Here is a 24137-nt window from a genome sequence, read left to right on the forward strand (position 1 = left end):
CAACAGCTTTCCAATTCGTGACTCTTCCATGCACGTGCCTTGTATAGCCAATTAGAATTTATATGACAGAGATTTGTAACGTAAAGCTGTTGCATGAGGAGAGTGCGTATGTCGCAGAAAGTTGGCGTGTTAAAATACAAACCGCTACGCCAACTTTCGTTTGCTACCCCAGAAACAAAACTTTAAATGGAAGCAAAAAAAAAAATAGATAAGGGAATGCAGTTCCTCATTTGGATTGAACAAGTTCATCCAATTCCCTCTTTGCTCCTCCACAAACATGAAAGCAGCGGTTTTCTCGGGGGATAAGCAATCTCCAAGTGAATTCAAGGATTCATTAAATATACCCAAAATCAAACCCGACGAATTACTAATTAAGGCCAAAGCCTTCGCCATCAACCCCACTGATTGGAAATCAGTTCATAATGGAAGCAGTTCCAAGGGTGATATTCTCGGCTGCGATGTGAGTGGAGTGGTTGTTGAAGTAGGTGAGAATGTCCCTCATTTCGAAATTGGTGATTTCGTGGGGGCATTTGTTGTTGGTAATATTTTCCCTCACAATGGAGCATTTGCTGAATTTGTGGCTGCAAATGCATTTGGGTGTGTCAAGTATGATCTGTTGGATGATGGCCAAGTGGGTGGTGGTTGTGGCGATGGTGGTGGTGGTGTTGTGAAGTCTGGTCCTATTACTACTTTTCTTGGTGCTGCTAGTGCTACGTTGGGGTTGGTTACAATTGGTGATTCGTTTTCGTATCAGTTGAAAATTGGGGAGAGGTGTAGCGAGGGTGATTATATTTTGATATGGGGTGGTGCCAGTGCTACTGGTATTTTGGCTATACAATTGGCCAAGGCCATTTATGGATTGAACGTGATAACCACTGCGTCTAGAAAGAATCACGAGTATCTCAAATCGATTGGGGCTGATTACGTTTTCGACTATCATGATGAAGATGTTGGGTCCAAGATTAAGGAGATTGGAAGAGGTATGATTAAGTTCGGTTTAGATACAATTGCACAGCCATCTACATTCCAACAAGTTTATGATGCCACTAGCGAAGCTTCTGGTGATGTGTATTTAGATTCGTTGCTATTTCTTGATTCAAGTTCAATCAAGTTGGATGAAAAGAGAGATAATTCCAGGGTACATTATGGGAAAAGCTTTGCGTATTTGGCAATCACTGAAGCAAAGAAAACTGCCACTGGTGTATTGTTGAAAAGACCCGAGGATATGTTGAAGTACTACGAGCCTTGGTGGTTTGATGTTTTGCCTAAACACATAAAGTCAATAAAGCATGCTAATTTGAGAGTATTGACAGATGGGTTGAAGAGTGTTGATGAAGGACTCAAGTTGTCGAAGGAAGGAGTGAGTAATGAGAAAGTTGTATTTGGTATCTAGAATAGTGAAATGGCTTTGTCTTCCCACAGAAAGATTAGATTATACTTTGACAATTTTGTGTCTGTAAGATCATAGAGCCACAGTTTTTCTATCTGATGAGGAGATGAGATATCAAACGTGTGTACATAGTTTGTATTTAAACGAGTATTGATGGGCTCACTGTAAAAATGAGACTACTTTGCTTTTTCTGCAATCCACATTTGAATCAATCAGAATACACACACATACACCTCTTGCAAAGTAAGACTCTGTCTGGTGTTCAACACTTGTCTCAATAAACGAATAAGTCCTTTGCAAAAAGTGAATCAGCTGTCAAAGAAAAAAAAAATAAAAATAAAAATAAAACAAAAAACAAAACCCCCAATTGGTAGTTGCGCATAGAATTGACACAAAAGTTTATCAAGAGACAACAATAGTTCCCCCGTCCACTATAATCAAGGCCAGTGTTACTCTGTTTGAACATCAAATGATTTCGGTTATTCTCACATCCGTAGCGATGGGTTTAAGACACGAAACAGCACTATAAAGAAGGTAGACTATGTGGCTCTGTTTTTAGCTTAGTATAAAGGTACCTTTACTTTTTGTTTTGCAAGGAATGATTCTGTCTCTGTCTCACTTTCTGTCTTTGTCTTTGTCTCTGTCTCTGTCTCTGTCTCTGTCTCTGTCTCTGTCTCTGTCTCTGTCTTACTTTCTGTTTTTTTTTTTTTTTGACAGGAAACTGGAAATTGTATGTGTGTGTGTGTATACATACAATGTAGGTCATCAATTTATTTTTTCTCATACAATATCAATCAGTTTTCAGTATAAAGTAGACACTAAACTCTTGCTACCCTTCAGCAATAGAAGCAACAGCAACAACTACAGCTACAGCAGCAACAGCAGCAACAGCTACAACAACCACTACTACAACTAACATCTCCATACTTACATATTCACTATTCAAACTGCGCACTTACACCAGGACCCAACATTTCATTCACTCTCTCTCCCACTGCGGTAGTTTGATTTGAAAAAAAAAAATATATATGTGTAAAACATTACAAAAATTACAAAGATTGACAGTCACGTCTTTGCCAACAACAACATAACCACTATATAGACACACACGCACATATCCACCACTTTACTTAATTTGAATTTTGCCCTTCGCTTTGTCACTTCGAGAGCAGCACTTTCGCTTGTTACGCAATTTTTGACTCTATTTTGCATTAATTTCTTGGGGTTAAACAACAGCCATGGGACCTCCATCAACTATTCCAATACACTTCAACTATGAAAAACAGTCGGATCATTCGCTTTTTAAGCTCTGGAAATTAACCAACGACTTACTGTATATAAAATGTCCAGATATTTCAACAACCGAACGACTCAATAACCGATCTTGGAGACTACTCAACCAGCGTGTATTGATGTGCTGCCAACACCTACACGGAGACACTTCCCGGGGGTTTACGTCTCTAGACAATCGTGACTCAAAATCAAACTGCACAGATGAGCTAAATGATCTTTTCAAAGAGAACTTGAAAGATTTAAAACCAAAAACCACTCAATTTTTAGCCGAACGACCAACATTATTTAGTCATTCATCGAATTTTAGTCTACAACATAGAAAACAGAGCACCCAGACAAGTTTGGAATCTTTTGCTTTGGAAAAACAGGATAAGCAATCCTTGTCTGGTGGCAACGTGGATCATATTCATGAAGAACAACATATACTCGAGTCGGATATGTCAGATATCTCCGAGATTTCTGATGACGATGATGATGATGATGATGATAAGGACGATGAATATGAGGAAGAGGAGGAGGAGGAGGAGGCTGAAGGGGAAAGAAAGCAGCCACAACACAAACTACATGATGAAAAATCACTGCAAAACGATCGGAAAGCATGTTCCAGCCCGAAACATTTTATGCAAATTTCATCAAATAAATCGCTACAACCTCACTCAGCCTCGCTGCATCAGTCAGACAGAGTATCACCGCTTAGTGTTCATCATAACCAAAGTGATACTTTTTTCTTGGGAAGCTCTTCATCTAGCTCAAATCGCCACGACCATTTTCCCAAATCTCAATCATCTACTTCAGACCGTAAAGCATCACCATTGCATCAAATTGATCCAAAAAGTCACACCGAGAATGGTGCTTCAAGTACTTTGTCGGCACCTACCGATTCGGAACGAACTCAAGACCCTCTTCAACAACCTGGAGTACAGCGACAGAATTCTTTATTCAACAACTTTAACTTCCAAGATAACTCATTGGAAATATTGAATGGATCTCGAAAAACGTCGAATCAAACCGTGGATGAGATCGATCTTCGTCAGAACAAAGGTTATTGCTCGTCAACTGATATTTCGGAAGATGAAGCTCTGGCCGATGAAGTAGGCGACGAGGGAGAAGATGAGGATGAGGGGGGCGATGACAAACTAGAAGAGAAGGGATGTATTGAACAAGACAAACAAAATAAAACCACAGTTGCTCAATCGCAAGTTTCGTCACATAACGTGAGTGTGGATTTCAATAGTACGAGGAAAAACTCGTCTGCCACTACTTCCAACAAGGATGACAATGATAGTGAGTGGGTTTCGGTATACTCCAGCTCAATCAACTCTACTGCCGCATCTTCGAAAAGCGTACCAAAGAATCAATCTTTAAATTTCACTAAAGTTGAGCCACCATCGTCTGTCTTGTCTAGTGAGACAATATCATCGATGGATAACAAGAGAAGGAATTCGAACTCAACACCCATCCTCAATAAGCCTAAATCCTTGTTGTCGGGCTTGTTTCTTAACGAGATGGTCCATTCGCAATCTTCTACACCGGTTCCGGTGACCGATAAACCAAAATTGTTACGATCGACAACTACCGGTGTTTTGACAATTGATGAAGAGAATAAGCGACCATCATTGTTATTTACGCGCAAATTTCCATCGTACAGTGATATCCCGCCTCTTGGCAGGCGCGTCCAATCCCCAGCATCAACTGCAACAAATAGGACAAACTCATCATCCTCGGCCTCGGAAAGCTTAGTAGCTGTTGATGTCAATAACAGCTTTGACAGTAATGCCACTCCGCTCAAGAAACAAGGTAGTAGTGTGGGGATATCTGACATCAATGTTTCGAAAGTGCCCACTGCCAAGACCACTGTCGACGAAGAACATGAATTGTTATCTCATAGCTTGAACAAATTTTCAAGGTCAGTGTCGCATCACTCATTGATTAACCTCTTATCAAAATCGTCCATCAATTTGAGCCGCATCTACATCAATTCCATGACCAAATTGAAACTGGAGAGTAACCACCACAATCGTAACTATAGTGGTAATTTGAAATTATTTGACTCCCCACAATCAAAAGCAAGTGCTGATTCGGACAAGAGTGGTAGTGGTGGGAACGGACAGGTCTCGCCGATAATTCAACCAAAGCCAGCGGTACTTGAGGCAGAACATACTCGCAAACATTCACCCAGCTCATTAACATCTACGTCGGAAATCCTCCTAAACTCGTCCAAGGCATTAGCCACACCTCCTGCCTCAGCGCCAGCACCAGCGCCAGCACCAGCACTTCCTAAAATCACCACCACTGATACTGCTTTAGAAAACAACAAGAAGGAAGATGCCAATGCTGGTGCCATTCCCATCAATGCGTTAAGTGCTGAGGAAAAAGAGTTGATGGAAAACAATGAGCTTAGTTCATCATTACGCGAGGCATTGCTCATTGATCATAAGTTGGGGAGAGTTGCTATGCCTGATGGCGTGATGGTCAAGAAGTCTATCGTTGGTGGAGAGCTGGTTGATGAAGGCGTGTTTGATGATTATCATGCTAAAGGGTGGTAGAAGGAGAGTGTGTTTCTTTCGGATGACGAAGTTTGTTTACATGTAATACTTAGAGACTTTCTCCCACACACACACACCTTTCCTTGTAGCTAATAAATCATTTGCTTGAATGTTTACTGCATAATCGACTAATGAGTGTAGATTGTAGAGGCTCTGTGTTTTTGCAACTGACAATCAGCATCGAATTAAAAAAAAAAATCGAACTGAGCAGAATACAAGAAACCACAAACTCATCGGCACAACTAACACACACACACACACACACTTGTACATACTCATTTAGGTGTACTTACTTCACAGCACTGCAATGAAAACATGTTACTACGAGATACTAGAAGTTTCATCCACCGCTTCCGACTCGGAGTTGAAAAAAGCATACAGGCGGAAAGCTCTCCAGCTTCATCCTGATAAGAACCCCGACAATGTTGAAGAGGCCAACCACAAATTCTCCCTTGTGTCCGCTGCGTACGAAGTGCTTAGTGATCCGCAAGAGCGTGCATGGTATGACTCTCATAAACTGAGTATATTGAACGACGACGATCTTGTTGATGAAGGTGGCTACGGTGTGTCGCACATCCCATCCATTTCAAGTGAGGAAATATTGCGATATTTCAATCCTGGCATGTATTCCACTGTTGACGACTCAATTTCCGGGTTTTATGCTATTGTGAGTCGAATTTTTGAGCGGTTGGCTCGCGAGGAGATCCAGCATGGACGGTATCAGAACATACAAGAGTATTACAAGTACAAAGATGATGACAATAACGTGTACACTATCGATTCTAGTTATTTGAAGTACCCGCTTTTTGGCAACAGTCATGCTGATTATTTATCTATTAAGCAGTTTTATCAAATTTGGTCCGGTTTCGCCACTTGTAAACTGTTTAATTGGAAGTACGAGTATCGGTATTCGAGTGCGCCTGATCGACGTACGCGGAGGTTGATGGAGCGGGAGAATAAAAAGATTAGTGATGATGCGAGGAAGGAGTACAATGAAACTGTACGCAAGTTTGTTGGGTTTGTCAAGAAACGAGATCCTCGAGTCAAACTTGCTCAGGAGGAGTTTAATAAACAACAACGAAAGAAGCAGATGGAGGATATGCAACAGCAGATACGGCTTCAGAATTTAATGAAACAGAAACAGAAATTGAATGGAGATCAAGTGTATCAGGAGCAAAGCTGGCAAAAGTTGGATCAGGATGAAGTGGCGGAATTGGAGCAAATGCTAGCTGAGGAGTATGATCTTGATGAGGTGGACTTGAGTGGTGTTGGTGAAAATGGTGTTGCTAACGTTGATGGTAATGATGGTGATGACTTTAGTACGGATTCGGAGTTTGCCAGTGATGATGACGGCGAGGATGGCGAGGGAGGTGGAGCTGAAGAAGTCCACGAGTTTGAGTGTATTGTATGTGATCGGATTTTGAAAAACGAACAACAGTTTAAAATCCATGAAGAAAGTAAGAAACATAAGAAAGCTGTGCGACAAATGAAATGGGAAATGAAACAGGAAGGAATTGAGTTGGGAATAGATGACGATGATGAGGCGTTTGAGACTGCAGAGAGTGATTTTGAAGATGAGAGTTATGAAGAAGTAGCAACAGATGAGCTCGAGAATGGTGAGGCTAAGCACTTTAGCTCCAAAACAAAAGAAGAGACAAGTAGCTCGTTTTGTGATTTCGACAAAGAGAAGCCCAAAGATGTGCCAGAGACAAGAGAAAGTGTTATGCAATACCTAAATAATGGCAAAGTTGCTGCTGAAGACAAGGAGCCCAACACAGCCGCTCCAACTTCATCTCAACCGTTTACAGAGGAAGAATCGGAAAGGAATAAACTAGAAGCAGAATTGGCAAAGCTTCTCAACCAATCAAAATTGGATGACTCGGATGATGACTGGGATACAGGTACCAAAAGGACCAAGAAGAAGAAGAAACCAACTTCAAAGTCGAAAATCAGTACTTCTTCATCGCCACAACCTGATCAGCGCTCGCGAGACACGCCAAATAAGGAGAAATTGCCCTCTTCCAATGGTGGTATCAATGATGGTGGTAATGGTGGCGCTGAAAAATGCGTTGTTTGTGGCCAATCGTTCGAGTCACGAAATCAATTATTTCACCATGTCAAGCAGGAGAATCATGCTGCTGCTCCATCTTTGGCGTCATCGTCGTCGGCATCGACTTCAAAATCGAAATCAAAAAAGAAGAAAGGTAAGCGTAAATAGACCAAATCGAGAGATTGCAAGTTACACATGCACATCAGGTTCAAAAATAGTTTCAATTTGAAAGTCTATATAAAAGTACTCTATCCACTCTATCGAAGACCTGTCTTTGACATCTTCACCTTAGCTACAACAGGCTCATTAATACCGGTATTTCCTTTACCCAATCCTTGACCCTGGCTCCAACCCAATTTTTCCAACATGATCCTACCCAAATTCAGTTGATCAAGAGCAGGCGCCTCGGCTCCCACCACATCGCCCTCTTTAAACTTTGCCCTGGAGTCATTTCCACCACCACCACCACCACCACTACGTTTACCTTTAGTGCTGCCGCCACTACTATCCTTCTTCTTTTCGCGCTTCACATCCATGCGATGGAATATGGGTCGACCACGCATAATGGCGTTGATTCTATTGAAATTGGGCACAGTCTTGTAAGTTTTCCTCGTCTTGGTTACTTTGATATAGTGGCGCATATTGTGTGCGCCGCATTTGTCGGTTTGCATATTGTATGCAGCTGCCATGCTCTGCAAGGTCTTGTGGCCGTGTGAATCCAAGGTTGGGAAACTCAATGTGGGTCGTGATTCATCTTGTAAGAAAGTAGTGAATTCGTGTGCAATTTGAGAGATGGTTAATGAGTCAGGGTACTTGATCAACAAATCGTGGCTCAATATTGCATCTTCTGTTTTTTGAGCATTACGGCGGTTTATCTGTTCCCTTTTATGCTTGCGAAAATTGATAATTTGTTCAGTTAATGAATCTTGCAAATCTTGATCGATACCAAGATTGTCAAAATTGCGTCGCTTCTTTGCTGGAATGTTGTTGGAGAAATCGCGATCTAGCATGGACACGAGACCTTGTGTGCTTGACTTCGAGTATTGAATCAAGTCGTCTAAGTTATCATCGGAGTCATATGAATAGTCGTCTTGATCCTTATCGAACTCATCGTCATCATCATTTGAATCGTCATCATCTTCACTATCGCTACTGATGTAAACCTGATCGTCGTCAACGTCGTTATTCTCTTTACCCTTATCAACCATTCCTGATGTAATATAAGATAGAAACTTTGCTAAACGATGTTCCTTCACCCCATTCGACAATGCGTAATCAATCACTTCGTCTTCGTCTATCCAAACAAACTCTTGATCGTATCCCGTAAGTTCATGACATCTAGCATAATATTGATTATTAATTCCATAACGAACATTGGTGACTGAGATTTTCGAAACATCAAACTCGAAATCTTCCGGTAAAAATCCATAATCAAGTTCGTTGTCTGTTTGAAGTGGTGTTCCAGCGTCTTCCGCAACTTCACTTTGCTGTACTATCTTTTGCTCTTCGGTGTATCTTGGATCGTCTATAAACATTTCCAACTCGTCCTTGGAATTGTCTTGAGATGATTGCTCCGTTGGATGATGTGTTGGCGCATCTGGCTCTAAATCTAGTTCGTCACCTTGCAATTTTACTTGGGTTTCGTAATCATGCCTGCCTTGGTCAAACGAATCATCCGCAGACACTGAAGTGATGTGCTTGGAACGACCATGTTCTCTCTCTTCAGTGGCCAATGTTTCTTCTGCACTCTGAGTGTGAGACAGTATTGCCAATTTTGATTTTGTCAGAACTGAATCTTGGTTAGCAGCTGAATTGTTGGTATTTCCATTCTCCTCTCTTGCTGAAGAAATTAAACTCGATCCCATTTCTTCTTCAGCCTGCTCGGCCACCCCAAATGCATCGCCGGCAACCAACTGCGACGGAACCTGTGCAGGCTCTGAATCTTCTTCGGCTTCTTCTTCACTTGAATTGGTTTCGGCGTTTTCCTCTTGTGTTTTCTCTTCTGGGTAAGCTGTAGCAGACTGATTCTCATCGCTCAACTTGTTCACCTGGGTAGTATATTCAAAATCTTCTTCGTCATATACCTCCACTTCTGATTCCTCTTCCTCCTCCCCAGAGTCCAAAGATATACTTTTAAATTCTTCATCTATGACAGTATGGAACGGATCCTCTTGTTTCTTCTCAGATAACTTGTATAGGAGCTCGTTTGGGTCGTATTTCTCTTTGGCTTTGACAAACGCAACTGGCCTATCTCGTAACTTTCGTGACATAGTTTGATCATGATGCTGGGCTGTATACTCAACTTCCTGAGCTAATTTCCCATACGACCGTCTGCCGTAGTTATGTCCTGCTTGCGCCATTTCTCCAGTAGGCATCCATAACGAGTCTGGGTCAAATAACGACTGGTGCTGAGCTGAAGAGCTGTATTTGGGATTGTTGTATCCACTTCTCGATTTGTTGTTGCTTGATCTTCCTCTTCTCAGACTCCCTCCACGACCGCCACGACCGCCACGACTGCCACGACTGCCTCTTCCACCTCTTGATGATCCTCTTCCTCTTTTATTTCCTTTGCTAGGCATTATATACTTGTGCTGAGTACAGGAGCAATAGTGTTGTTGCCACCAAAGATTCTGTTTGCTCTGTATATATGGCATCAAAAGCTCTGCGCGCGCGCGCGCGCACGGGCTCGCTCTTCCCTCGTGCGTCATAACTCAGAGTAAACGCACTGGAGAATAAAATTCTACTTTTGCGTAACAACTGAGCCAGAAAAAGAAAAGACAAGGTTCAGGATTACCGATTGCTTATCGGGGGAGAGATAGATACCATTCAACTGAAAATATATATACACACACACACACAATGCTGGAGTTACAGTCGATAGCAGAGCCACAAGAAGTAGGAGAGACAACTGCTACTACATCATCCTTGACTGATTCGACGACAACGACGACGACTGGCTTCGACCGTTTCACCTCCTTTTTAAAAGGAATTCCAGGTATCAATTTGGGATTTGAGGAAGCAAATGAGTGTACTGAACCGACGACAAAAAACAACAGTGCCGAACTGCGTGAGGTTGTCGTTTTAGGGAGACACTTTACAATTCAAGACAAAGCGAATGACTACATACACTCTTTGTTGTGGCTCTCTTATCGCTGTGGTTTTACCCCCATCCCCAAAGTCGTGGACGGACCGCAGCCAGTTACATTCTTTCCATCCCTCTTATTTAGCAAGCTGACGCTAAACAATGTTGGCAATTTGCGGAGCTTGTTTGACAATGAAAATTTCACAAGTGATGCCGGATGGGGGTGCATGATACGAACGTCGCAAAATCTACTAGCAAATGCGTTACTAAAGTTGAAAAATGAACCAGATGAGACTGCTCAATTGGAAATCCTTAAATTATTTCAAGATAACCCCAGCTCTGCCTTTTCCATCCACAATTTCATACGAGTGGCTAGCAACCTGCCATTGCTGGTCAAGCCAGGCCAGTGGTTTGGACCCAATGCGGCTTCTTATTCAATAAGACAGCTTGTGGCTGATTACACAGGTCAAGCTTCGTCTACTAAAGTTCCGTGTGTTTATATTAGTGAAAATGCCGACCTATATGACGATGAAGTCGATGACTTGTTTGTAAAGGAAAAAAAGCCCCTTCTTTTATTATTTCCTGTTCGGTTGGGCATTGATCAAGTTAACAAATATTACTACAGGAGTATCCTACAATTATTGGCGTCTAAATTCTCCGTTGGTATTGCTGGAGGCAAGCCATCCTCCAGCTTTTACTTCATAGGGTACGAGAATGAGCAGAGTCTAATTTATTTTGATCCACATTTACCACAAGTTGTTGAGACGCCACTCAATCTTGCTAGTTATCACACATCAAACTACAACAAGCTCGATATAACATTGCTAGATCCATCCATGATGGTAGGGGTCCTCCTTGAATCTATGACAGACTATAAAGAGTTTAAACAAGAAAGCATTGAAAACAAAATTATACATTTCCATCCTTTGGTGAGTACGTCGCAGCAGGACTTGACGTTGAACCAATCGTGGGAGGAAGTTCAGGAGGATGATGATTTTGTCAACTTGACTGTGCCCAAAAGCGAAGAAGAGTTTATTGTTTTGGAGGAATAGATATTTTATTTTTTTTCTTTCTTTGTTTTTTTTTAATTTCAGAATTTTGTAGCTAATAATCTATATTCGAGAAGAAGCAGGATTATTGGGCCATTATGTGACAGTTTTGAAAAAGGTCATAATTGTAGTCAAAAGTGATTCCTTTTTATTGTCTGCTGGAGAGTTGGGACACTTCAAGTCCCAAATGTTTCCCTCTGAGACACTCGTTAAGGTGCGGATGTCAGCATACCACTCACCGGAGTCTCCGTTTGCGTCATTCTTGTAAAATTCGCAATGGCTCTCCTCGTCGGTGAATGAATGCGCTTGTAAAAGTATAGTTTCAATGGATTTCGAACTAATTGTTTCTTGACAATTATTATGCAAAGTAAAAGTTTCCCATCCAACCAAATAAATCCCATGCGCTTGAGTTTCGATCCAATCTAAACCGTAAAAACACTTTTGAGGAGTGTCAACTGTATCAAGATACAACCCAGTGACTTTTATTGTGTATTTTGAAATGTGGTAAGCCCAAAAGTAAGCGTACTTAATATATCTGAAAACGATGTTGTTAAAGATAAAACGGACACCATTGCCAACATATGGCGCAATCAAGTTGGCTACCCCAGTAAAGAGTCGCTCTGTGATTGAGGTTGAAGCCAAGCTTTCTGGTGGGATATACCTCTGAGCCAACTGAATCAAAGACTTGTCCGCCTGTTTTGCTTCACTTGCTCCTAGTTTTTGATTGTGGATATACTCGACTGCATCCAAATTGACAATAAAGTTGAAGTTGTCCTTCTTGACCACATCGCCAATCTTCAAATCCAATGGAACATTTCCCTCGCGTACTTCCCTAACAATTATCTTGGAGTCGAGTCCGGAATGGGTATACAACACATCACCCACAACTTGGTTACCGTTAACTTTAGTGAGACAAAGTTGGAATAATAAGTAAAGCTGAAGAACGTAACTGGTAGATAAATTCATTTTTGTATAAAGGTATAATCAATTGTTGAAAACTTTACTCGAAACAATCTTCAACATCTGCTTCTCTCTTTCTATATATGTATATGTATATATATATATATACATCAGTGGACTAAGGGTGGAGATTATTGTCAATTTTTTCAAACTTTTGAACATTGCGGAATGACACAAACAAAGCAAAGAAAAAGTCATGTGCTGCTAAAGTTGTGGCTGTTTGTGTCACAGATGTAGCAATCAATGAAAAAAATGCTTTATTGTCCTGTTTTATGAGACTGCGACATTGGTGCGTGTCGTTTTTTTTTTCTATTGTCGCATCGTCTTCTTTTACGACGTTGGGTTCCAGAAACTTTTTTTCTCTTCTGTATGTTTCCGAATGGCACTTCTTTTATTTTTTTTTTTTTTGGATGACTAAGTGTAAAACTCGTAATCATCATCACCATCATCAAAAAAAATAACACACATTAATACCCAATGATTATGGATAGTCTCAAGATATGTACAGTATGTGCATCCAACAACAACAGATCAATGGAGGCACACAAACAATTGTCGGATGCTGGTTACGATGTTCATTCCTTTGGTACTGGTTCTGCGGTGAGGTTACCTGGTCCATCCATTGATAAACCAAATGTCTACAGTTTTGGTACTCCTTACGAACGGATTTACCAAGAACTACTAAGTCAAAATGCTAGGAAATTGTACGAGCTGAATGGTGTGTTGCACATGTTGGAGAGAAACAAGAGTGTGAAAGCAGCTCCAGAAAAGTGGCAAGAAAATAGCTACGCTGGCAAATTTGACTTGGTTATAACATGCGAAGAGAGATGCTTTGATAGCGTACTCGAAGATCTAATGTTGAGATTGTACAACAATAACTTGCAGCTGGATTTGAAAAGAGTGGTTCATGTAATAAATGTCGAGATTAAGGATGATAATGAAAATGCTATAATTGGTGGTAAAGGTATTTTGAAACTCGTCAATATGATCCACGATTTCAAGAGGAAGCAACAGGAGAAAAAGGGCGAGATTGAAGACGAACTGGATATAATATTAGAAGATCAAATGATGGGTATTTTGACAGAGTGGCAGCGGGATCATGCTCATCTACAAACTTTGTATAGCGTCTCATATTATTAATAAAGGCATAGAATACTTGAACCTAGACTGTAAAGATCAACCTTTTTCAGCCTGACTTTGTCTTTTGCGAATCCCTCAACTTCCTTTGGTATTCTCTTCAGTTAATCCAATGCCTTTGTGCTTTCAAAACGCGTCGTAAAATCAAAATACTAAACAGAAAAAAATAACAGTGGAAATAAATAAAAAAAAAAAAATTGGCCCCCATGGTTGGAACCTTTTCTTTCATCACTACAATAGGATCGAGGCAGTACCATGAGTGACACTGATCATCAGCATGTGTCGAAAAGAAGAAAAGTTAGAGATAAAGCTTCCTTTCAGCCGGGCTTTTTAAGGAAGATCAAGGTGTGGAATTTCACAACTTACTCATATACCGAGTTTGTTTTATCTCCCACCCTAAATATGATTATTGGACCCAATGGTAGTGGAAAGTCGACTTTAGTTGCAGCTATTTGTATTGGTCTTGCTGGAAAGATTGATCTAATCAAGCGAAAGAACTTGAAGTCAATGATCAAAACTGGTCATGACAGAGCAGTTGTCGAAATTACGATGGAGAACTTTCCCGGTAAACCTCCTCTTGTTATCAAGAGAGACTTTTCAGCAAAAGACTCAGTGTGGAGCATCGATAACAAGAAAAGCACAGAAAGTGCAGTGAAAAGCTTGAGAGAGAAGTTTAATATTCAACTAGACAACCTTTGCCACTTCTTGCCGCAGGAGAGAGTTGCCGAATTTGCAGGGATGTCGCCAGAGAAGTTGTTATTGGAGACCGAAAGAACATTGAAAAATGGTCGCCTACTCGCGTTACATGAAGACTTGATAGAAAAGGATGCTATCAGTCAGGATTATCTCATAAAGATTGATGCAATAAAGACGAGGTTGGAACATTTGTACACACAGAGATCTAAGTTGGAAGAAGAAGTTCAAAAGCTACAAGATTATGACAGAAAAGTTAAGGAGATTGAAACCCACAAGGCTATGTTACCCTATGCCAGGTATAATGACTTGAAAAAGAAGCGTACCGAATTAAAAGAACAATGGGACCAAGCCAAACGCAGGTATATTTCTTTTGACAGGAATTTTGATCCGTTGAGGAACGATGTGTCTCGTCTTGAAGGTGCTATCGAGTCTCAACGAAGAAATCATCAGGACGCGCTTAAGGAGAGAGATGTCTTGATGAAGAAAATCGATGGTTACAAACGCGATGTCAGTAAAATACAAGATGCCATATCTGATCTGCTTGCCTCTTTGAAAGGCTATCGAGAAAAATCAGACCTGAAGAAGCGTGAATTGGAGGAAGTCAGAAAAGAGTTGGCGACTTTGACTACTCAACTAGAGAGCATTGAACGGGTCGATAAGGAGCAACTAGAAGCTCTCAACACGAAATATGCTGAAACAAGAGCTAGGTTGCGAGAGACGGAGGAGAAACTTCGAGAAGAAAACAATCAAACGGGTGACTTGCGATCAGATTTGAATAATTTGACACGAAATGTACAACGTGAGGAATCTAAACTACAAGGAAATGACAAATTGGAGTTGTTGTTGTCGGCAGCTCAGGGAAAAAGCTACCGACTTCGTGATGAATCGTTCAAAGCCCACCGTAAGCTTCGAGATATGGCCAATCTTGACTTTACCTACTTTGAGGCTCCGGTCATATCTTGTAATGTTACGGACAAATCGTTAGCACCAGCTATGGAAAAGATAATTGACAACAACACTTTGTTTGCTATTACAACAACTACAGGACAAGCTTATGACAAAATGAATAATTTTTCCAAACAAACGAGATTAAACATTCCACTCAGAAAAGTTGATAATGATGAGCCGCCTAGACCTCGTTATTCGCAAAACGAGCTAAGATCTTTTGGATTTGATGGGTACTTGTCTGACTTTCTCACTGGTCCGAAAGAAGTACTTCATATGATTTACAACACCGCCAAGATACACACTATACCAGTGACCAAGAATCAATTGAGTCCGCAGCAGGTTGATAGGTTGACGAAATCACCCGACATCACTTTTAAAAAATTTGTTGCTGGTGATACTTTGTTCAATATCCATGCATCAAAGTATGGTTCTAAACAGGTTTATTACGAATCAGAAAAGATTGGCGGAAAGTCTCAGTTTTTTGCCGTTTCTGGTATATCAGATCAAGACAGGCAAAGAATCAATAGTACCTTGGCTAGCCTCAATCACAAAATCTCGGAGAAAAGGGAAGTCTACCAGAGCCACAAAGGCAAGATTGAGCAGTACTCATCCGATGTCCGCACCATCCGGTATGAGATGTCTGAAATTAAGAATGAACAACAAGAAGTACAAAGGATGATGAGTGAGGTAACAAATTTGGAAGCCAAAATCAGCTCCAAAAAGGAAAAAGAGCGCAAGTTGGAGGAAGATTCAAACAAGGATTATTCGCGTAAGGTGAGGCATCATGAGCACAAGATAGCTGAATTGTACGGTGAATTAGCACAACAATCTATGGTTTTGAGTCAGCAACACGTTCTCCTTTCAGATGCTCAAATAAAGTGCAAGTTTCAGGAGCTTCAGTTGATTACCCTACGCAACAAATTGGATTCTGCCTTTGAGTTGATAGGGGCTCTTGAGCTGATCAAAAAAGAGTTAGCATCTGACGTTGCAAAATACAAGGCCGAGTATAATAAAATAAAGGACTCTCCGGAATACAGAGAATATAGAGAAAAACATGAATCATTGACTGAAGACGAAAGGAAACAAATTGCTGAATTTGCAAGACCGTATCTCGATACCGATACGTTTACCGAACACACCATAAGAACCAAAATCCATCACTTGGATGATGAATTGTCAGTTATGTCAATGGGTGATCAGGGGTCAATCACAACGTTGCGTAAAATCGTGCAAGACATTGAAATGGCAGAAACAGACTTGCCTAAACTCGAATCTGAGAAACATTCCTTGGATGAACGTATCAAAACTATTTCGACTGAGTGGGATCGTGATTTGTCAAAGTTTGTGGACAAGATATCAGTTGCGTTTAGCAGAAGGTTTGCCAAGGTTGCGAGCGAAGGGCAAGTTGCTTTAGCAAAAGCTGACCGATTCAAAGATTGGAAATTGCAAATTTTGGTCAAGTTTAGACTGGAGTCGGAATTGAAAGTATTGGATAACCAATCACAATCAGGTGGTGAAAGAGCTGTTTCAACCATTTTCTATATCATGTCTTTACAAGGCTTGAGTGACGCTCCATTCAGGATAGTGGATGAGATCAATCAAGGTATGGATCCAAAGAATGAGCAAATGGCGCACAGATATCTTGTTCATACTGCATGCCAGAATAACAAGTCTCAATACTTTTTGGTGACTCCGAAATTGTTGACAGGGTTATACTATCATCCAGATATGGTTGTTCATTGCATCTTTACTGGTCCAATGATTGAAGAGAATAATGATCAACGCGAGAATGGCTTTTTGGATTACGTTAACAGGTTAGTACCCGTGTAAGTTTGTTATTTACATAGACTATTTACAAGAGCGTATCCTTAAACGAGACTAAACGCTTCAAGCATTCTTTTTCTCCTAATAAAGATATCAACGCCGGTATTGGCAAGCCTGGTTTGCCCCCACTAAGTGCCGATCTCAAGGTCATGAAAACGAGTTTCTTTGGCAAACCTTGAGTAGTTAATCTCTCAACTGCATCGTTGATTCCGTGCTCTAGGATATCATCCACGATCACTTTCGCTAGATGTGCATCTTTTGGTGCTCGAACATTCGTGTAATCCACATTCTCAAAGAGATATCTATGATCTTTGACCCCATCAATACTGTCCAAGCTTGGACCAAGTTCATGCAACAATCTCAAAAAGTACTCCTTACTCTTGCCATTACTAAGCTCTGCAAACTCAGGATAGAACTCATCCACTAACTCGTTGAAAGATTTTTCGTCTTGAAGAACTCTTTGAAAGTGTTCCTTTTGCAAAAAATGCAACTTTGAATCACTAACCTTGGCGTTGCCTTTTGTCAATTGATCCAATGAAAACAATTTAACCAATTGGTCCAAGTCAAAAAGTTCACTTGACTTTACATTCAATTCTCTTGGGGGTGCCCAACCAAATAAAGCAACAAAGTTAACCAACGCTTGTGGTAGTATTCCTTGTTCACGCAACAGCAAAATATTGAAGTCCCCCTTCCTCTTGGACAACTTCTTGTCTTGGAGCGATGTCAACAAGGGTATATGTATGAATTTAGGTGGTGACCACCCAAATGCATCATACAAAGCGATGTGCTTGGGAGTAGACGGGAGCCATTCATCTCCTCGTATAACGTGTGTTATTTTCATGAGATGATCATCTACAACATTTGCAAAGTGATAAGTTGGCATGCCGTCGTTTTTGATAATTACAAAATCATCATATCGTTGATCCTTGGAGTTATATTGTGGTTGCAAATTTAGCTCTCCATGTAGCAAATCATTAATTTTGGGATAATTATGTGGCGACTTGAATCTGATTATATAAGACCCGTTTCCTGAATCATTGTTGCTGAGACATTTTCTATCGTATGTCACATTTGTGGGAGGTTTCAATAGCCTCGCACTTTCTCGTAGCTCGAGTAGTCTCTCTTTTGGGCAAAAGCACTTGTATGCGAGCCCCTGATCTAACAAATGCTGGGCGTACTTTTGATATATCTCCTTACGTTCAGATTGTTTATATGGCCCATACGGCCCGCCATGTACCGGACTTTCATCGATGTCCAACTTGCACCAATCCAAAGTGTCAAAAATATTTCTCTCTGCTCCGTCCACTAGCCGCTTTTGGTCAGTATCTTCTAGTCGAACCACGAATTGTCCCCCAGTGTTTTTAGCTAGTAGGTAATTGTATAATGCTGTACGCAATGACCCAAGATGGAGAAATCCTGTTGGTGAAGGAGCAAATCGTGTCCGCGCCGGACTATAGGGATGAATTGACTTTCGTTTTGACCCTTCTAGCTCCTCTAGATTGATTTGGCTGTAAAAGCGACATTTAACAAAGTGCCACACATGTGATCGAAAATCCAAGCGAGTAGGATACCTCAACATTCAGTATCTGATAGTTGACTTGCAAGCCCTTGATGCTTTCAAAAAAAAAATCAAATTTTCCACCGCGTTCTAGAAAACCATGTGGTAGCGAAGTCCGAAGTTTCATTTCAAGGGGGTGAGTGCTCCACAGAAAATCTCACTCCTGCGTCACACTTCATCAAATTACTGTATTCACAAAAAGACAATAAAAGTATTAATCACACACGTTGAATACTACCATCATGTGTAACAAGCACAGCAAGGAGTCATCTTTATTCAATGAGTTTTCAGACAAGACAGATTCTGTCTCCACAAATACTGCCACTGACTTGGACAAGTATGTGGAGAGCTTTGATAAGATATTGTCAAACATTGGCGCCTTGACTAATGCCGTAGTTGATGTTTCGGTTGATGCAGGTAGAGATTTGAATGAAAAGGCAAGAGAGTGGTCCTCTACTTGGCTATTCAATCCTAGAGATGCAGATGACGACGTTGATGGTGTGCACAAGCCACACTTTTTCAACTTCCCTCCATTTTATCAAAACAGGGATCCCGACTTGTCTTTGGAGTCACGCCAATTGCCTTTACTGAGCTTATGGAGAAACAGCTTTGGGGCGCGGTTCCCTCTGTTGGGATCTACTCCCTTTGGATATCGCGCTTACAAGGGTCCATCGACGAGACAATACAACGAGTGCTTGGATAAGCAAGGAAGGGCCTTGTGGGATGATCAAGGGTACTGGAGATGTCTCTTTCCTGAAGCTGAAGTTCCGGTAGACGTGTTGGATTTTAAGAAAAAGTATTTCGGAGATTCAGTGGTTTCGAAAGACGATTTCTTCAAGTATATGAGTGAGCTTGGAGTGAGCGACAGCAGCAAAGTGATTGACTTGAAAGACAAAGGTACATTTTTCAACACTTATGAGGATTACTTGGCTTGGAGGCACGAAAAGTATTCGGAAATGAAAAAGAAGAGAGAGGAAGACGCCAAAGCTAGGGCAGCTAAGAGATCCAAAGTGTTGGAGCTGTTGAAGCAGAAGCAGGGTGAAGCTTCCAGTAGTGGCAGGTATGTCACGTCAACGTCGGTCAAGTCTAATGTTTTCACAGACTCGGACACAAACGAAGTAAAGTATCTTGAGACTAGACAAGAGTGTTTCAATGACGGCAACTGTGTTGTCACCAAGGTCACTAAACTGAAGCCGATTGGTGCCACCGACTGGGTCAACGTTGAGGAGCACACTGAAAGCACTCCTACCGGAAGTGGCGCAAATAAGGGTTGGTTTTGGAAATGAGGGAATCCAAGGCGAAGGCGAAGGCGGACTTGGGGTTGGATGGGATGGTTTGTTTTTAATTCTGGGTGCGGAGAGAAGTGCGCTCTACACTGTGTATATAGCTATATCGTGTTAAGATGTTTGTCATTTGGTTGACTTTGTTGTAGGTGGGGGGTATTCTCCAGTGTGAGTGGTAGCACTAAACTCAAATCAGCTCAGCCGCCAAAACACCGTCTCACTTCTGGTCTGCTTCATCACCACATGAACCCATTGAACAAAATCATCTTCCTATCTGCGTTTCTTGCGTCGGGGTTCCTATTGATCCTTCTATCATGTGCCTTATACAACAACTATAAACCGCTCTGGGTCATTGCCATTTTCCTTTCGGCACCACTTCCAAACATAATAGCAAACGCTATAGAAAACTCCAGAGACAACAACTTCCTCACATTTAATGACTACGGGACTTCCAATGAGGGCAATGCTAGTCCGTTGCAAGAGTTTGCCAGGTTCACCACGGGTGTGTTGATCGTCAGCGGCATTGCTTTGCCATGGAGCTTGTACCACTGTTATTTAATAGGGTTGGAATCGTTCATCCTAAGTGTCACCGGAGGGTTGATTGTGTATTCAGATATCATCATATTCATCTGGTTTTTCAACAACGAAGAGGAGGAGAACGACGAGTTCAACTTTTGATAGAGTGAGCTGTGTGCAATTGTCTAATTAAGTACAACTAATAAAAGAATTAAAATGACGGTTAGAATTATGATTGTAGTTAGACTTCCATTCTCCCTCGCCATCCGCCTGAAATTATTCAATCTGGTGGTGGCTCGTTGTATTCTGTGGCTCGAATTGTCAACACCTTGCTCTAAATCGTTCAAGATTATCAACTGCTCGTCCAACTCCTGGTCGATATCCTTTCCCATTCGATGCTGCCTACTTATCAGCCGGTGTAAGTAGTCCAAATCTTGATCCTGGCGCATCATTGTCTGCTGATGCTCGGCAAACATCTGGTGGTTTGATCGGGAGTCAACCTCTTCTTGTAAAGAGTCTTCTGGGTCATCTCTGTAGGGCTGAAAGGGCTGTGTGCCCATCATTTCCGATGTGTCAGATTCATCTGGCACGTCCTTGAATCGGACGGCTTTGGATGGTGCTGCTTTAGGTGGAACTGCTTTAGGTGGAGCTGCTCTGGGTGGTGGGCGTGTCTCGTACTTGAACTCTGGTGCATCGATTCCAGAGTCTGTAAGTGCTGCGTGCACGTCTGTGTAGTTGTTGGAGAGACTGCGGAGATGTGATTGAAGATTCTCATCCCTCTGCTGCTCCACTTCCACCTGTGCTGTCTCCAAGCTCTGCACCGTCTTGTGTATCATGTTGCTCAACTCCTCGTTCTCATTGGCAGAAGGCACTAGTCCTAGCTCCCGCAACTTTGCTCTCTCATCTATGGTTTCGGCAATCTGTTGGACCAAAACGTCTATTTTGTAAAGTAGGGCCTCGATCTCCCTCTTACTTCGTGGCATGTTGTGTGATCTGTGGTGGTGGTGGTGGTGGCGGCAGCGGTTCGTGAAGTAAAGTCCAATTTCGTACCGACACTTGAACGATAACACAAAAGCTTCCACTGAAAAATGAATTCTCCACCGAGCTACAGGTCACAGCTAATTCACAGGAGATAACCTACTGAACCACGTTCGCTATCCAAGGCATCGCCTCCACCATTACCCCAAAATCATGTTTTCAAAGATCCGAAATTTCTCCGAGGACGTGGCCAAGAGCTTGAATGATTTGGCTGAGCAGCAGGCGCAACAACAACAACAACAACAACAACAACAACAGAGATCAGATCCGCTAGAACAGCTACAGCGAAATGCACGAATACTAAAAGCAGAGACGCCCGAGTCCAGTCAATTGACTCAGCCCAAAGACGAGATAGAGCCGGGTGAGCAGTCGCGAGGGACAACACCTTCCAACCACGATGGAGACCAGAGCGCCATCAATTCGAAGCCAGGTACGCCCCCTGTCGGTGCACCAAATGCGGTACACCTTGAGGAATTGCCTCCTGCTATTAAATCAAAGTTGAAAAAGTTTGCCAAGTATGAAGAAAAGTACCCCGTTTTGTTGGAAGCGTACAAAGTGGAAAAGAAGAAGACCGAGTTGATCAAAATCTTTGAGAATGTGCTACGGGAGCATACGCCGGTCTCGTCGATATCCGATGCAAAGACACTTGTGGATTATCTCAATGGACTTAATGAGAAAACCAAGATGCAAAACAATGAGATCAGGAAGTTGACCAAGGAGAATTCGGTACTCACGTTCAAGATCGCCAAGTATGAGGAGGAAGGTGAGGATTCTGTGCTTCAAAGAATTGAGGATTTGAAAAAGGAAAACGACGGGTTAAAAGCACAGGTGGATGAGCATCGAAAGGAGGCTGTAGTGGTCAAGGACGAGAAAGAAAAGCTTGAGAAAAGAGTGCATCAGTTGGAAGAATCCAGTGGCACTACTGCGGCCGAAGTAGAGCAGAAGGAAGAAGACTCTAAAGTGAGCACCACGGAGCTAAAAACGCTTATTGAAGACAAGGACAAGGAATTGGAAGATCTCGCAGCAAAGCTTCAATCAGCAAATAGAGGCTTGAAGGAGAAGCAAGACGAAATTGAGGATTTGAGAGATCTGATGAAGGATATCGGAAACGACTTGGTGACGGCAAAAGATCAAATCAAGGAGTTGAAGCTGAGAGAGGCAGGTGAGGACAACGGGAAGGTGTCTTCCTCCGCAGACGAACTCGAAAGCAAGCTCAACCTGCAGATAGCCTCACTAACCGACAAGGTAAAGTCATTGAAGGGCAGTTTGGCACAGAAAACAGAGGAAGCGAAAGAATTGCAAAGCAGGCTTCGTAGCGTGGAAGACCAATCTCACGAAGAGAAGCTATCTAACAAGCAATCCGAAGACAATCTTCGAAAGGAGGTCAAAGAATTGAAGGGGCGTTTGCAGAAGCAGACTGAGCAGCTTGACTCTAGTGAGAAGGAATTGAAAGGACAGAAAGAAGAAAGGGCGAAGTTGGAGGAGCGATTACAAGAGTTATCCAAGTTCAAGAGCAATGACACTTCTTACAAGTTGGAAATCTCGTCGTTGCAGTCGAACCTCGCTCGCAAGGAGGAAACAATTAAGGAGCTCAAGTCGAAAACGGACTCTTTGAGTGAAGAAAATACTACACTACAGGCTAAAATCGACAGGTTGGAGAACTCCAACACTGAACTACAGGCCAACTACATGGGGCTACTCAAAAACAAAAACGAACTCTTAACCAAGCAGGAGTCATTCATCGAAAATGAAAAGTCACTAAACGCACACTTGTCTAAGCTACAAAGGGAGAAACAGGAGATTCGTAATGAGTTGGACAAAACACGCAGCAGTTTAGAGTCATTGTTGTCTGAAAAACTGTCAGCTAGCAATGACGTCCAGCTGTACAAGAGACAGTTTGATGAATTGACAATGAAAGCCAAGGAATACAACCTACGAATTGAAAGTTTGGAGGACGACTTGTCTGAGAGTCGGAACTTGCTACAAGAGAAAACAAGAGAGGGACGAAACATGAGACGGTTGTTGATTGAGGGTGACGAAATGATGAAACAGAAGGAGAATGAACACAAGCAGGAGCTTAGTAGGCTCGATGAGGAAAAGACTGAGTTGGAGAGACGCAGTAGTCAGTTGGCGAAGAAGAAGCAGAAGGAAATTGACGACTTGAACGCGGTGTTGAAGGACAGGCAAGCACGCATTTCGGAGCTTGAAGAGAGGGTACGTAGTGTGGATTCTGTACCACATACGGACTCAATGGGGGGCACCGATCATCACAGTGATTCCCGATTGCAGCTGCAGATTGACACGTTGAGGGAAGCGTTAGCGGCGTCATCCAACAGGATCAAAGAGTACGAGAAGTTGAATGCCACATTGAAAAAATTGAACGAAGAGAGCATGCTCAAATTTGAAAGACTTTCCAAAAATTATAAAATGCTAACTCAGCAGTACAGAGTAATGAAGGACAACGAGAGTCGACGCGGGTCAGCTGAAAGCGTGATGGCATCGGTGGATGCAAACAAGGAGGAGGTTACCGGTGAAAACGCGGGTAATGATAAGCAGAACAACGACACGAACATTGCGTACTTGAAGAATGTTTTACTTGGGTATTTTGAGCATAAGGAACAGCGAGAGCAGTTGTTGCCAGTGTTGAAAACGTTGTTTCATTTCTCTGGTGAGGATGAGAGTAAGTTTTTACTAGCGTTGAAATAAGTCTGAAATGGAGTAGAATATGTAGGTGTGTAGGTTAGAGGATGTACATGTTAATGGCGTA

At 41.9% G+C, this 24137-nt stretch overlaps 12 protein-coding genes across 12 annotated transcripts; 8 read left to right on the forward strand and 4 right to left on the reverse strand. All coding sequences in view use genetic code 12, as the record gives it.

The window, feature by feature from the left end:
* Positions 1-277: 277 nt before the first annotated feature.
* On the forward strand, positions 278-1393 carry KGF57_005255 (zinc-binding alcohol dehydrogenase family protein; the record flags this gene model as incomplete). The annotated part of the gene is made up of 1 exon (XM_051754852.1): positions 278-1393. The coding sequence occupies one exon, from the start codon at positions 278-280 to the stop codon at positions 1391-1393; it is 1116 nt and encodes a 371-aa protein (XP_051606367.1).
* A 1235-nt stretch (positions 1394-2628) lies between these two features.
* Positions 2629-5229, forward strand: KGF57_005256 (uncharacterized protein; the record flags this gene model as incomplete). Its single annotated transcript, XM_051754853.1, has 1 exon — positions 2629-5229. The coding sequence occupies one exon, from the start codon at positions 2629-2631 to the stop codon at positions 5227-5229; it is 2601 nt and encodes an 866-aa protein (XP_051606368.1).
* Positions 5230-5536: 307 nt separating this feature from the next.
* KGF57_005257 (uncharacterized protein) lies at positions 5537-7447 on the forward strand (the record flags this gene model as incomplete). Its single annotated transcript, XM_051754854.1, has 1 exon — positions 5537-7447. The coding sequence occupies one exon, from the start codon at positions 5537-5539 to the stop codon at positions 7445-7447; it is 1911 nt and encodes a 636-aa protein (XP_051606369.1).
* An 89-nt stretch (positions 7448-7536) lies between these two features.
* On the reverse strand, positions 7537-9858 carry KGF57_005258 (uncharacterized protein; the record flags this gene model as incomplete). Its single annotated transcript, XM_051754856.1, has 1 exon — positions 7537-9858. The coding sequence occupies one exon, from the start codon at positions 9856-9858 to the stop codon at positions 7537-7539; it is 2322 nt and encodes a 773-aa protein (XP_051606370.1).
* A 280-nt stretch (positions 9859-10138) lies between these two features.
* On the forward strand, positions 10139-11413 carry KGF57_005259 (cysteine protease; the record flags this gene model as incomplete). Its single annotated transcript, XM_051754857.1, has 1 exon — positions 10139-11413. One exon carries the CDS (start codon positions 10139-10141, stop codon positions 11411-11413), a length of 1275 nt encoding a protein of 424 aa, XP_051606371.1.
* Positions 11414-11506: 93 nt separating this feature from the next.
* Positions 11507-12376, reverse strand: KGF57_005260 (uncharacterized protein; the record flags this gene model as incomplete). Its single annotated transcript, XM_051754858.1, has 1 exon — positions 11507-12376. One exon carries the CDS (start codon positions 12374-12376, stop codon positions 11507-11509), a length of 870 nt encoding a protein of 289 aa, XP_051606372.1.
* Positions 12377-12847: 471 nt separating this feature from the next.
* On the forward strand, positions 12848-16981 carry SSU72 (RNA polymerase II subunit A C-terminal domain phosphatase; the record flags this gene model as incomplete). The annotated part of the gene is made up of 2 exons (XM_051754859.1): positions 12848-13495; positions 13748-16981. 2 exons carry the CDS (start codon positions 12848-12850, stop codon positions 16979-16981), a joined length of 3882 nt encoding a protein of 1293 aa, XP_051606373.1.
* Positions 16982-17003: 22 nt separating this feature from the next.
* KGF57_005262 (glutamate--tRNA ligase) lies at positions 17004-18554 on the reverse strand (the record flags this gene model as incomplete). Its single annotated transcript, XM_051754860.1, has 1 exon — positions 17004-18554. The coding sequence occupies one exon, from the start codon at positions 18552-18554 to the stop codon at positions 17004-17006; it is 1551 nt and encodes a 516-aa protein (XP_051606374.1).
* A 221-nt stretch (positions 18555-18775) lies between these two features.
* On the forward strand, positions 18776-19819 carry KGF57_005263 (uncharacterized protein; the record flags this gene model as incomplete). Its single annotated transcript, XM_051754861.1, has 1 exon — positions 18776-19819. The coding sequence occupies one exon, from the start codon at positions 18776-18778 to the stop codon at positions 19817-19819; it is 1044 nt and encodes a 347-aa protein (XP_051606375.1).
* A 240-nt stretch (positions 19820-20059) lies between these two features.
* KGF57_005264 (uncharacterized protein) lies at positions 20060-20494 on the forward strand (the record flags this gene model as incomplete). Its single annotated transcript, XM_051754862.1, has 1 exon — positions 20060-20494. The coding sequence occupies one exon, from the start codon at positions 20060-20062 to the stop codon at positions 20492-20494; it is 435 nt and encodes a 144-aa protein (XP_051606376.1).
* A 23-nt stretch (positions 20495-20517) lies between these two features.
* SYN8 (syntaxin) lies at positions 20518-21315 on the reverse strand (the record flags this gene model as incomplete). Its single annotated transcript, XM_051754863.1, has 1 exon — positions 20518-21315. The coding sequence occupies one exon, from the start codon at positions 21313-21315 to the stop codon at positions 20518-20520; it is 798 nt and encodes a 265-aa protein (XP_051606377.1).
* A 208-nt stretch (positions 21316-21523) lies between these two features.
* Positions 21524-24076, forward strand: SYS3 (Sys3p; the record flags this gene model as incomplete). The annotated part of the gene is made up of 1 exon (XM_051754864.1): positions 21524-24076. One exon carries the CDS (start codon positions 21524-21526, stop codon positions 24074-24076), a length of 2553 nt encoding a protein of 850 aa, XP_051606378.1.
* Positions 24077-24137: the final 61 nt, after the last annotated feature.

The sequence above is a fragment of the Candida theae genome, assembly GCF_024610275.1.
Source record: "Candida theae strain CBS 12239 chromosome Unknown scaffold22, whole genome shotgun sequence".
NCBI classification, from domain to species: Eukaryota; Fungi; Ascomycota; class Pichiomycetes; order Serinales; family Debaryomycetaceae; genus Lodderomyces; species Lodderomyces theae.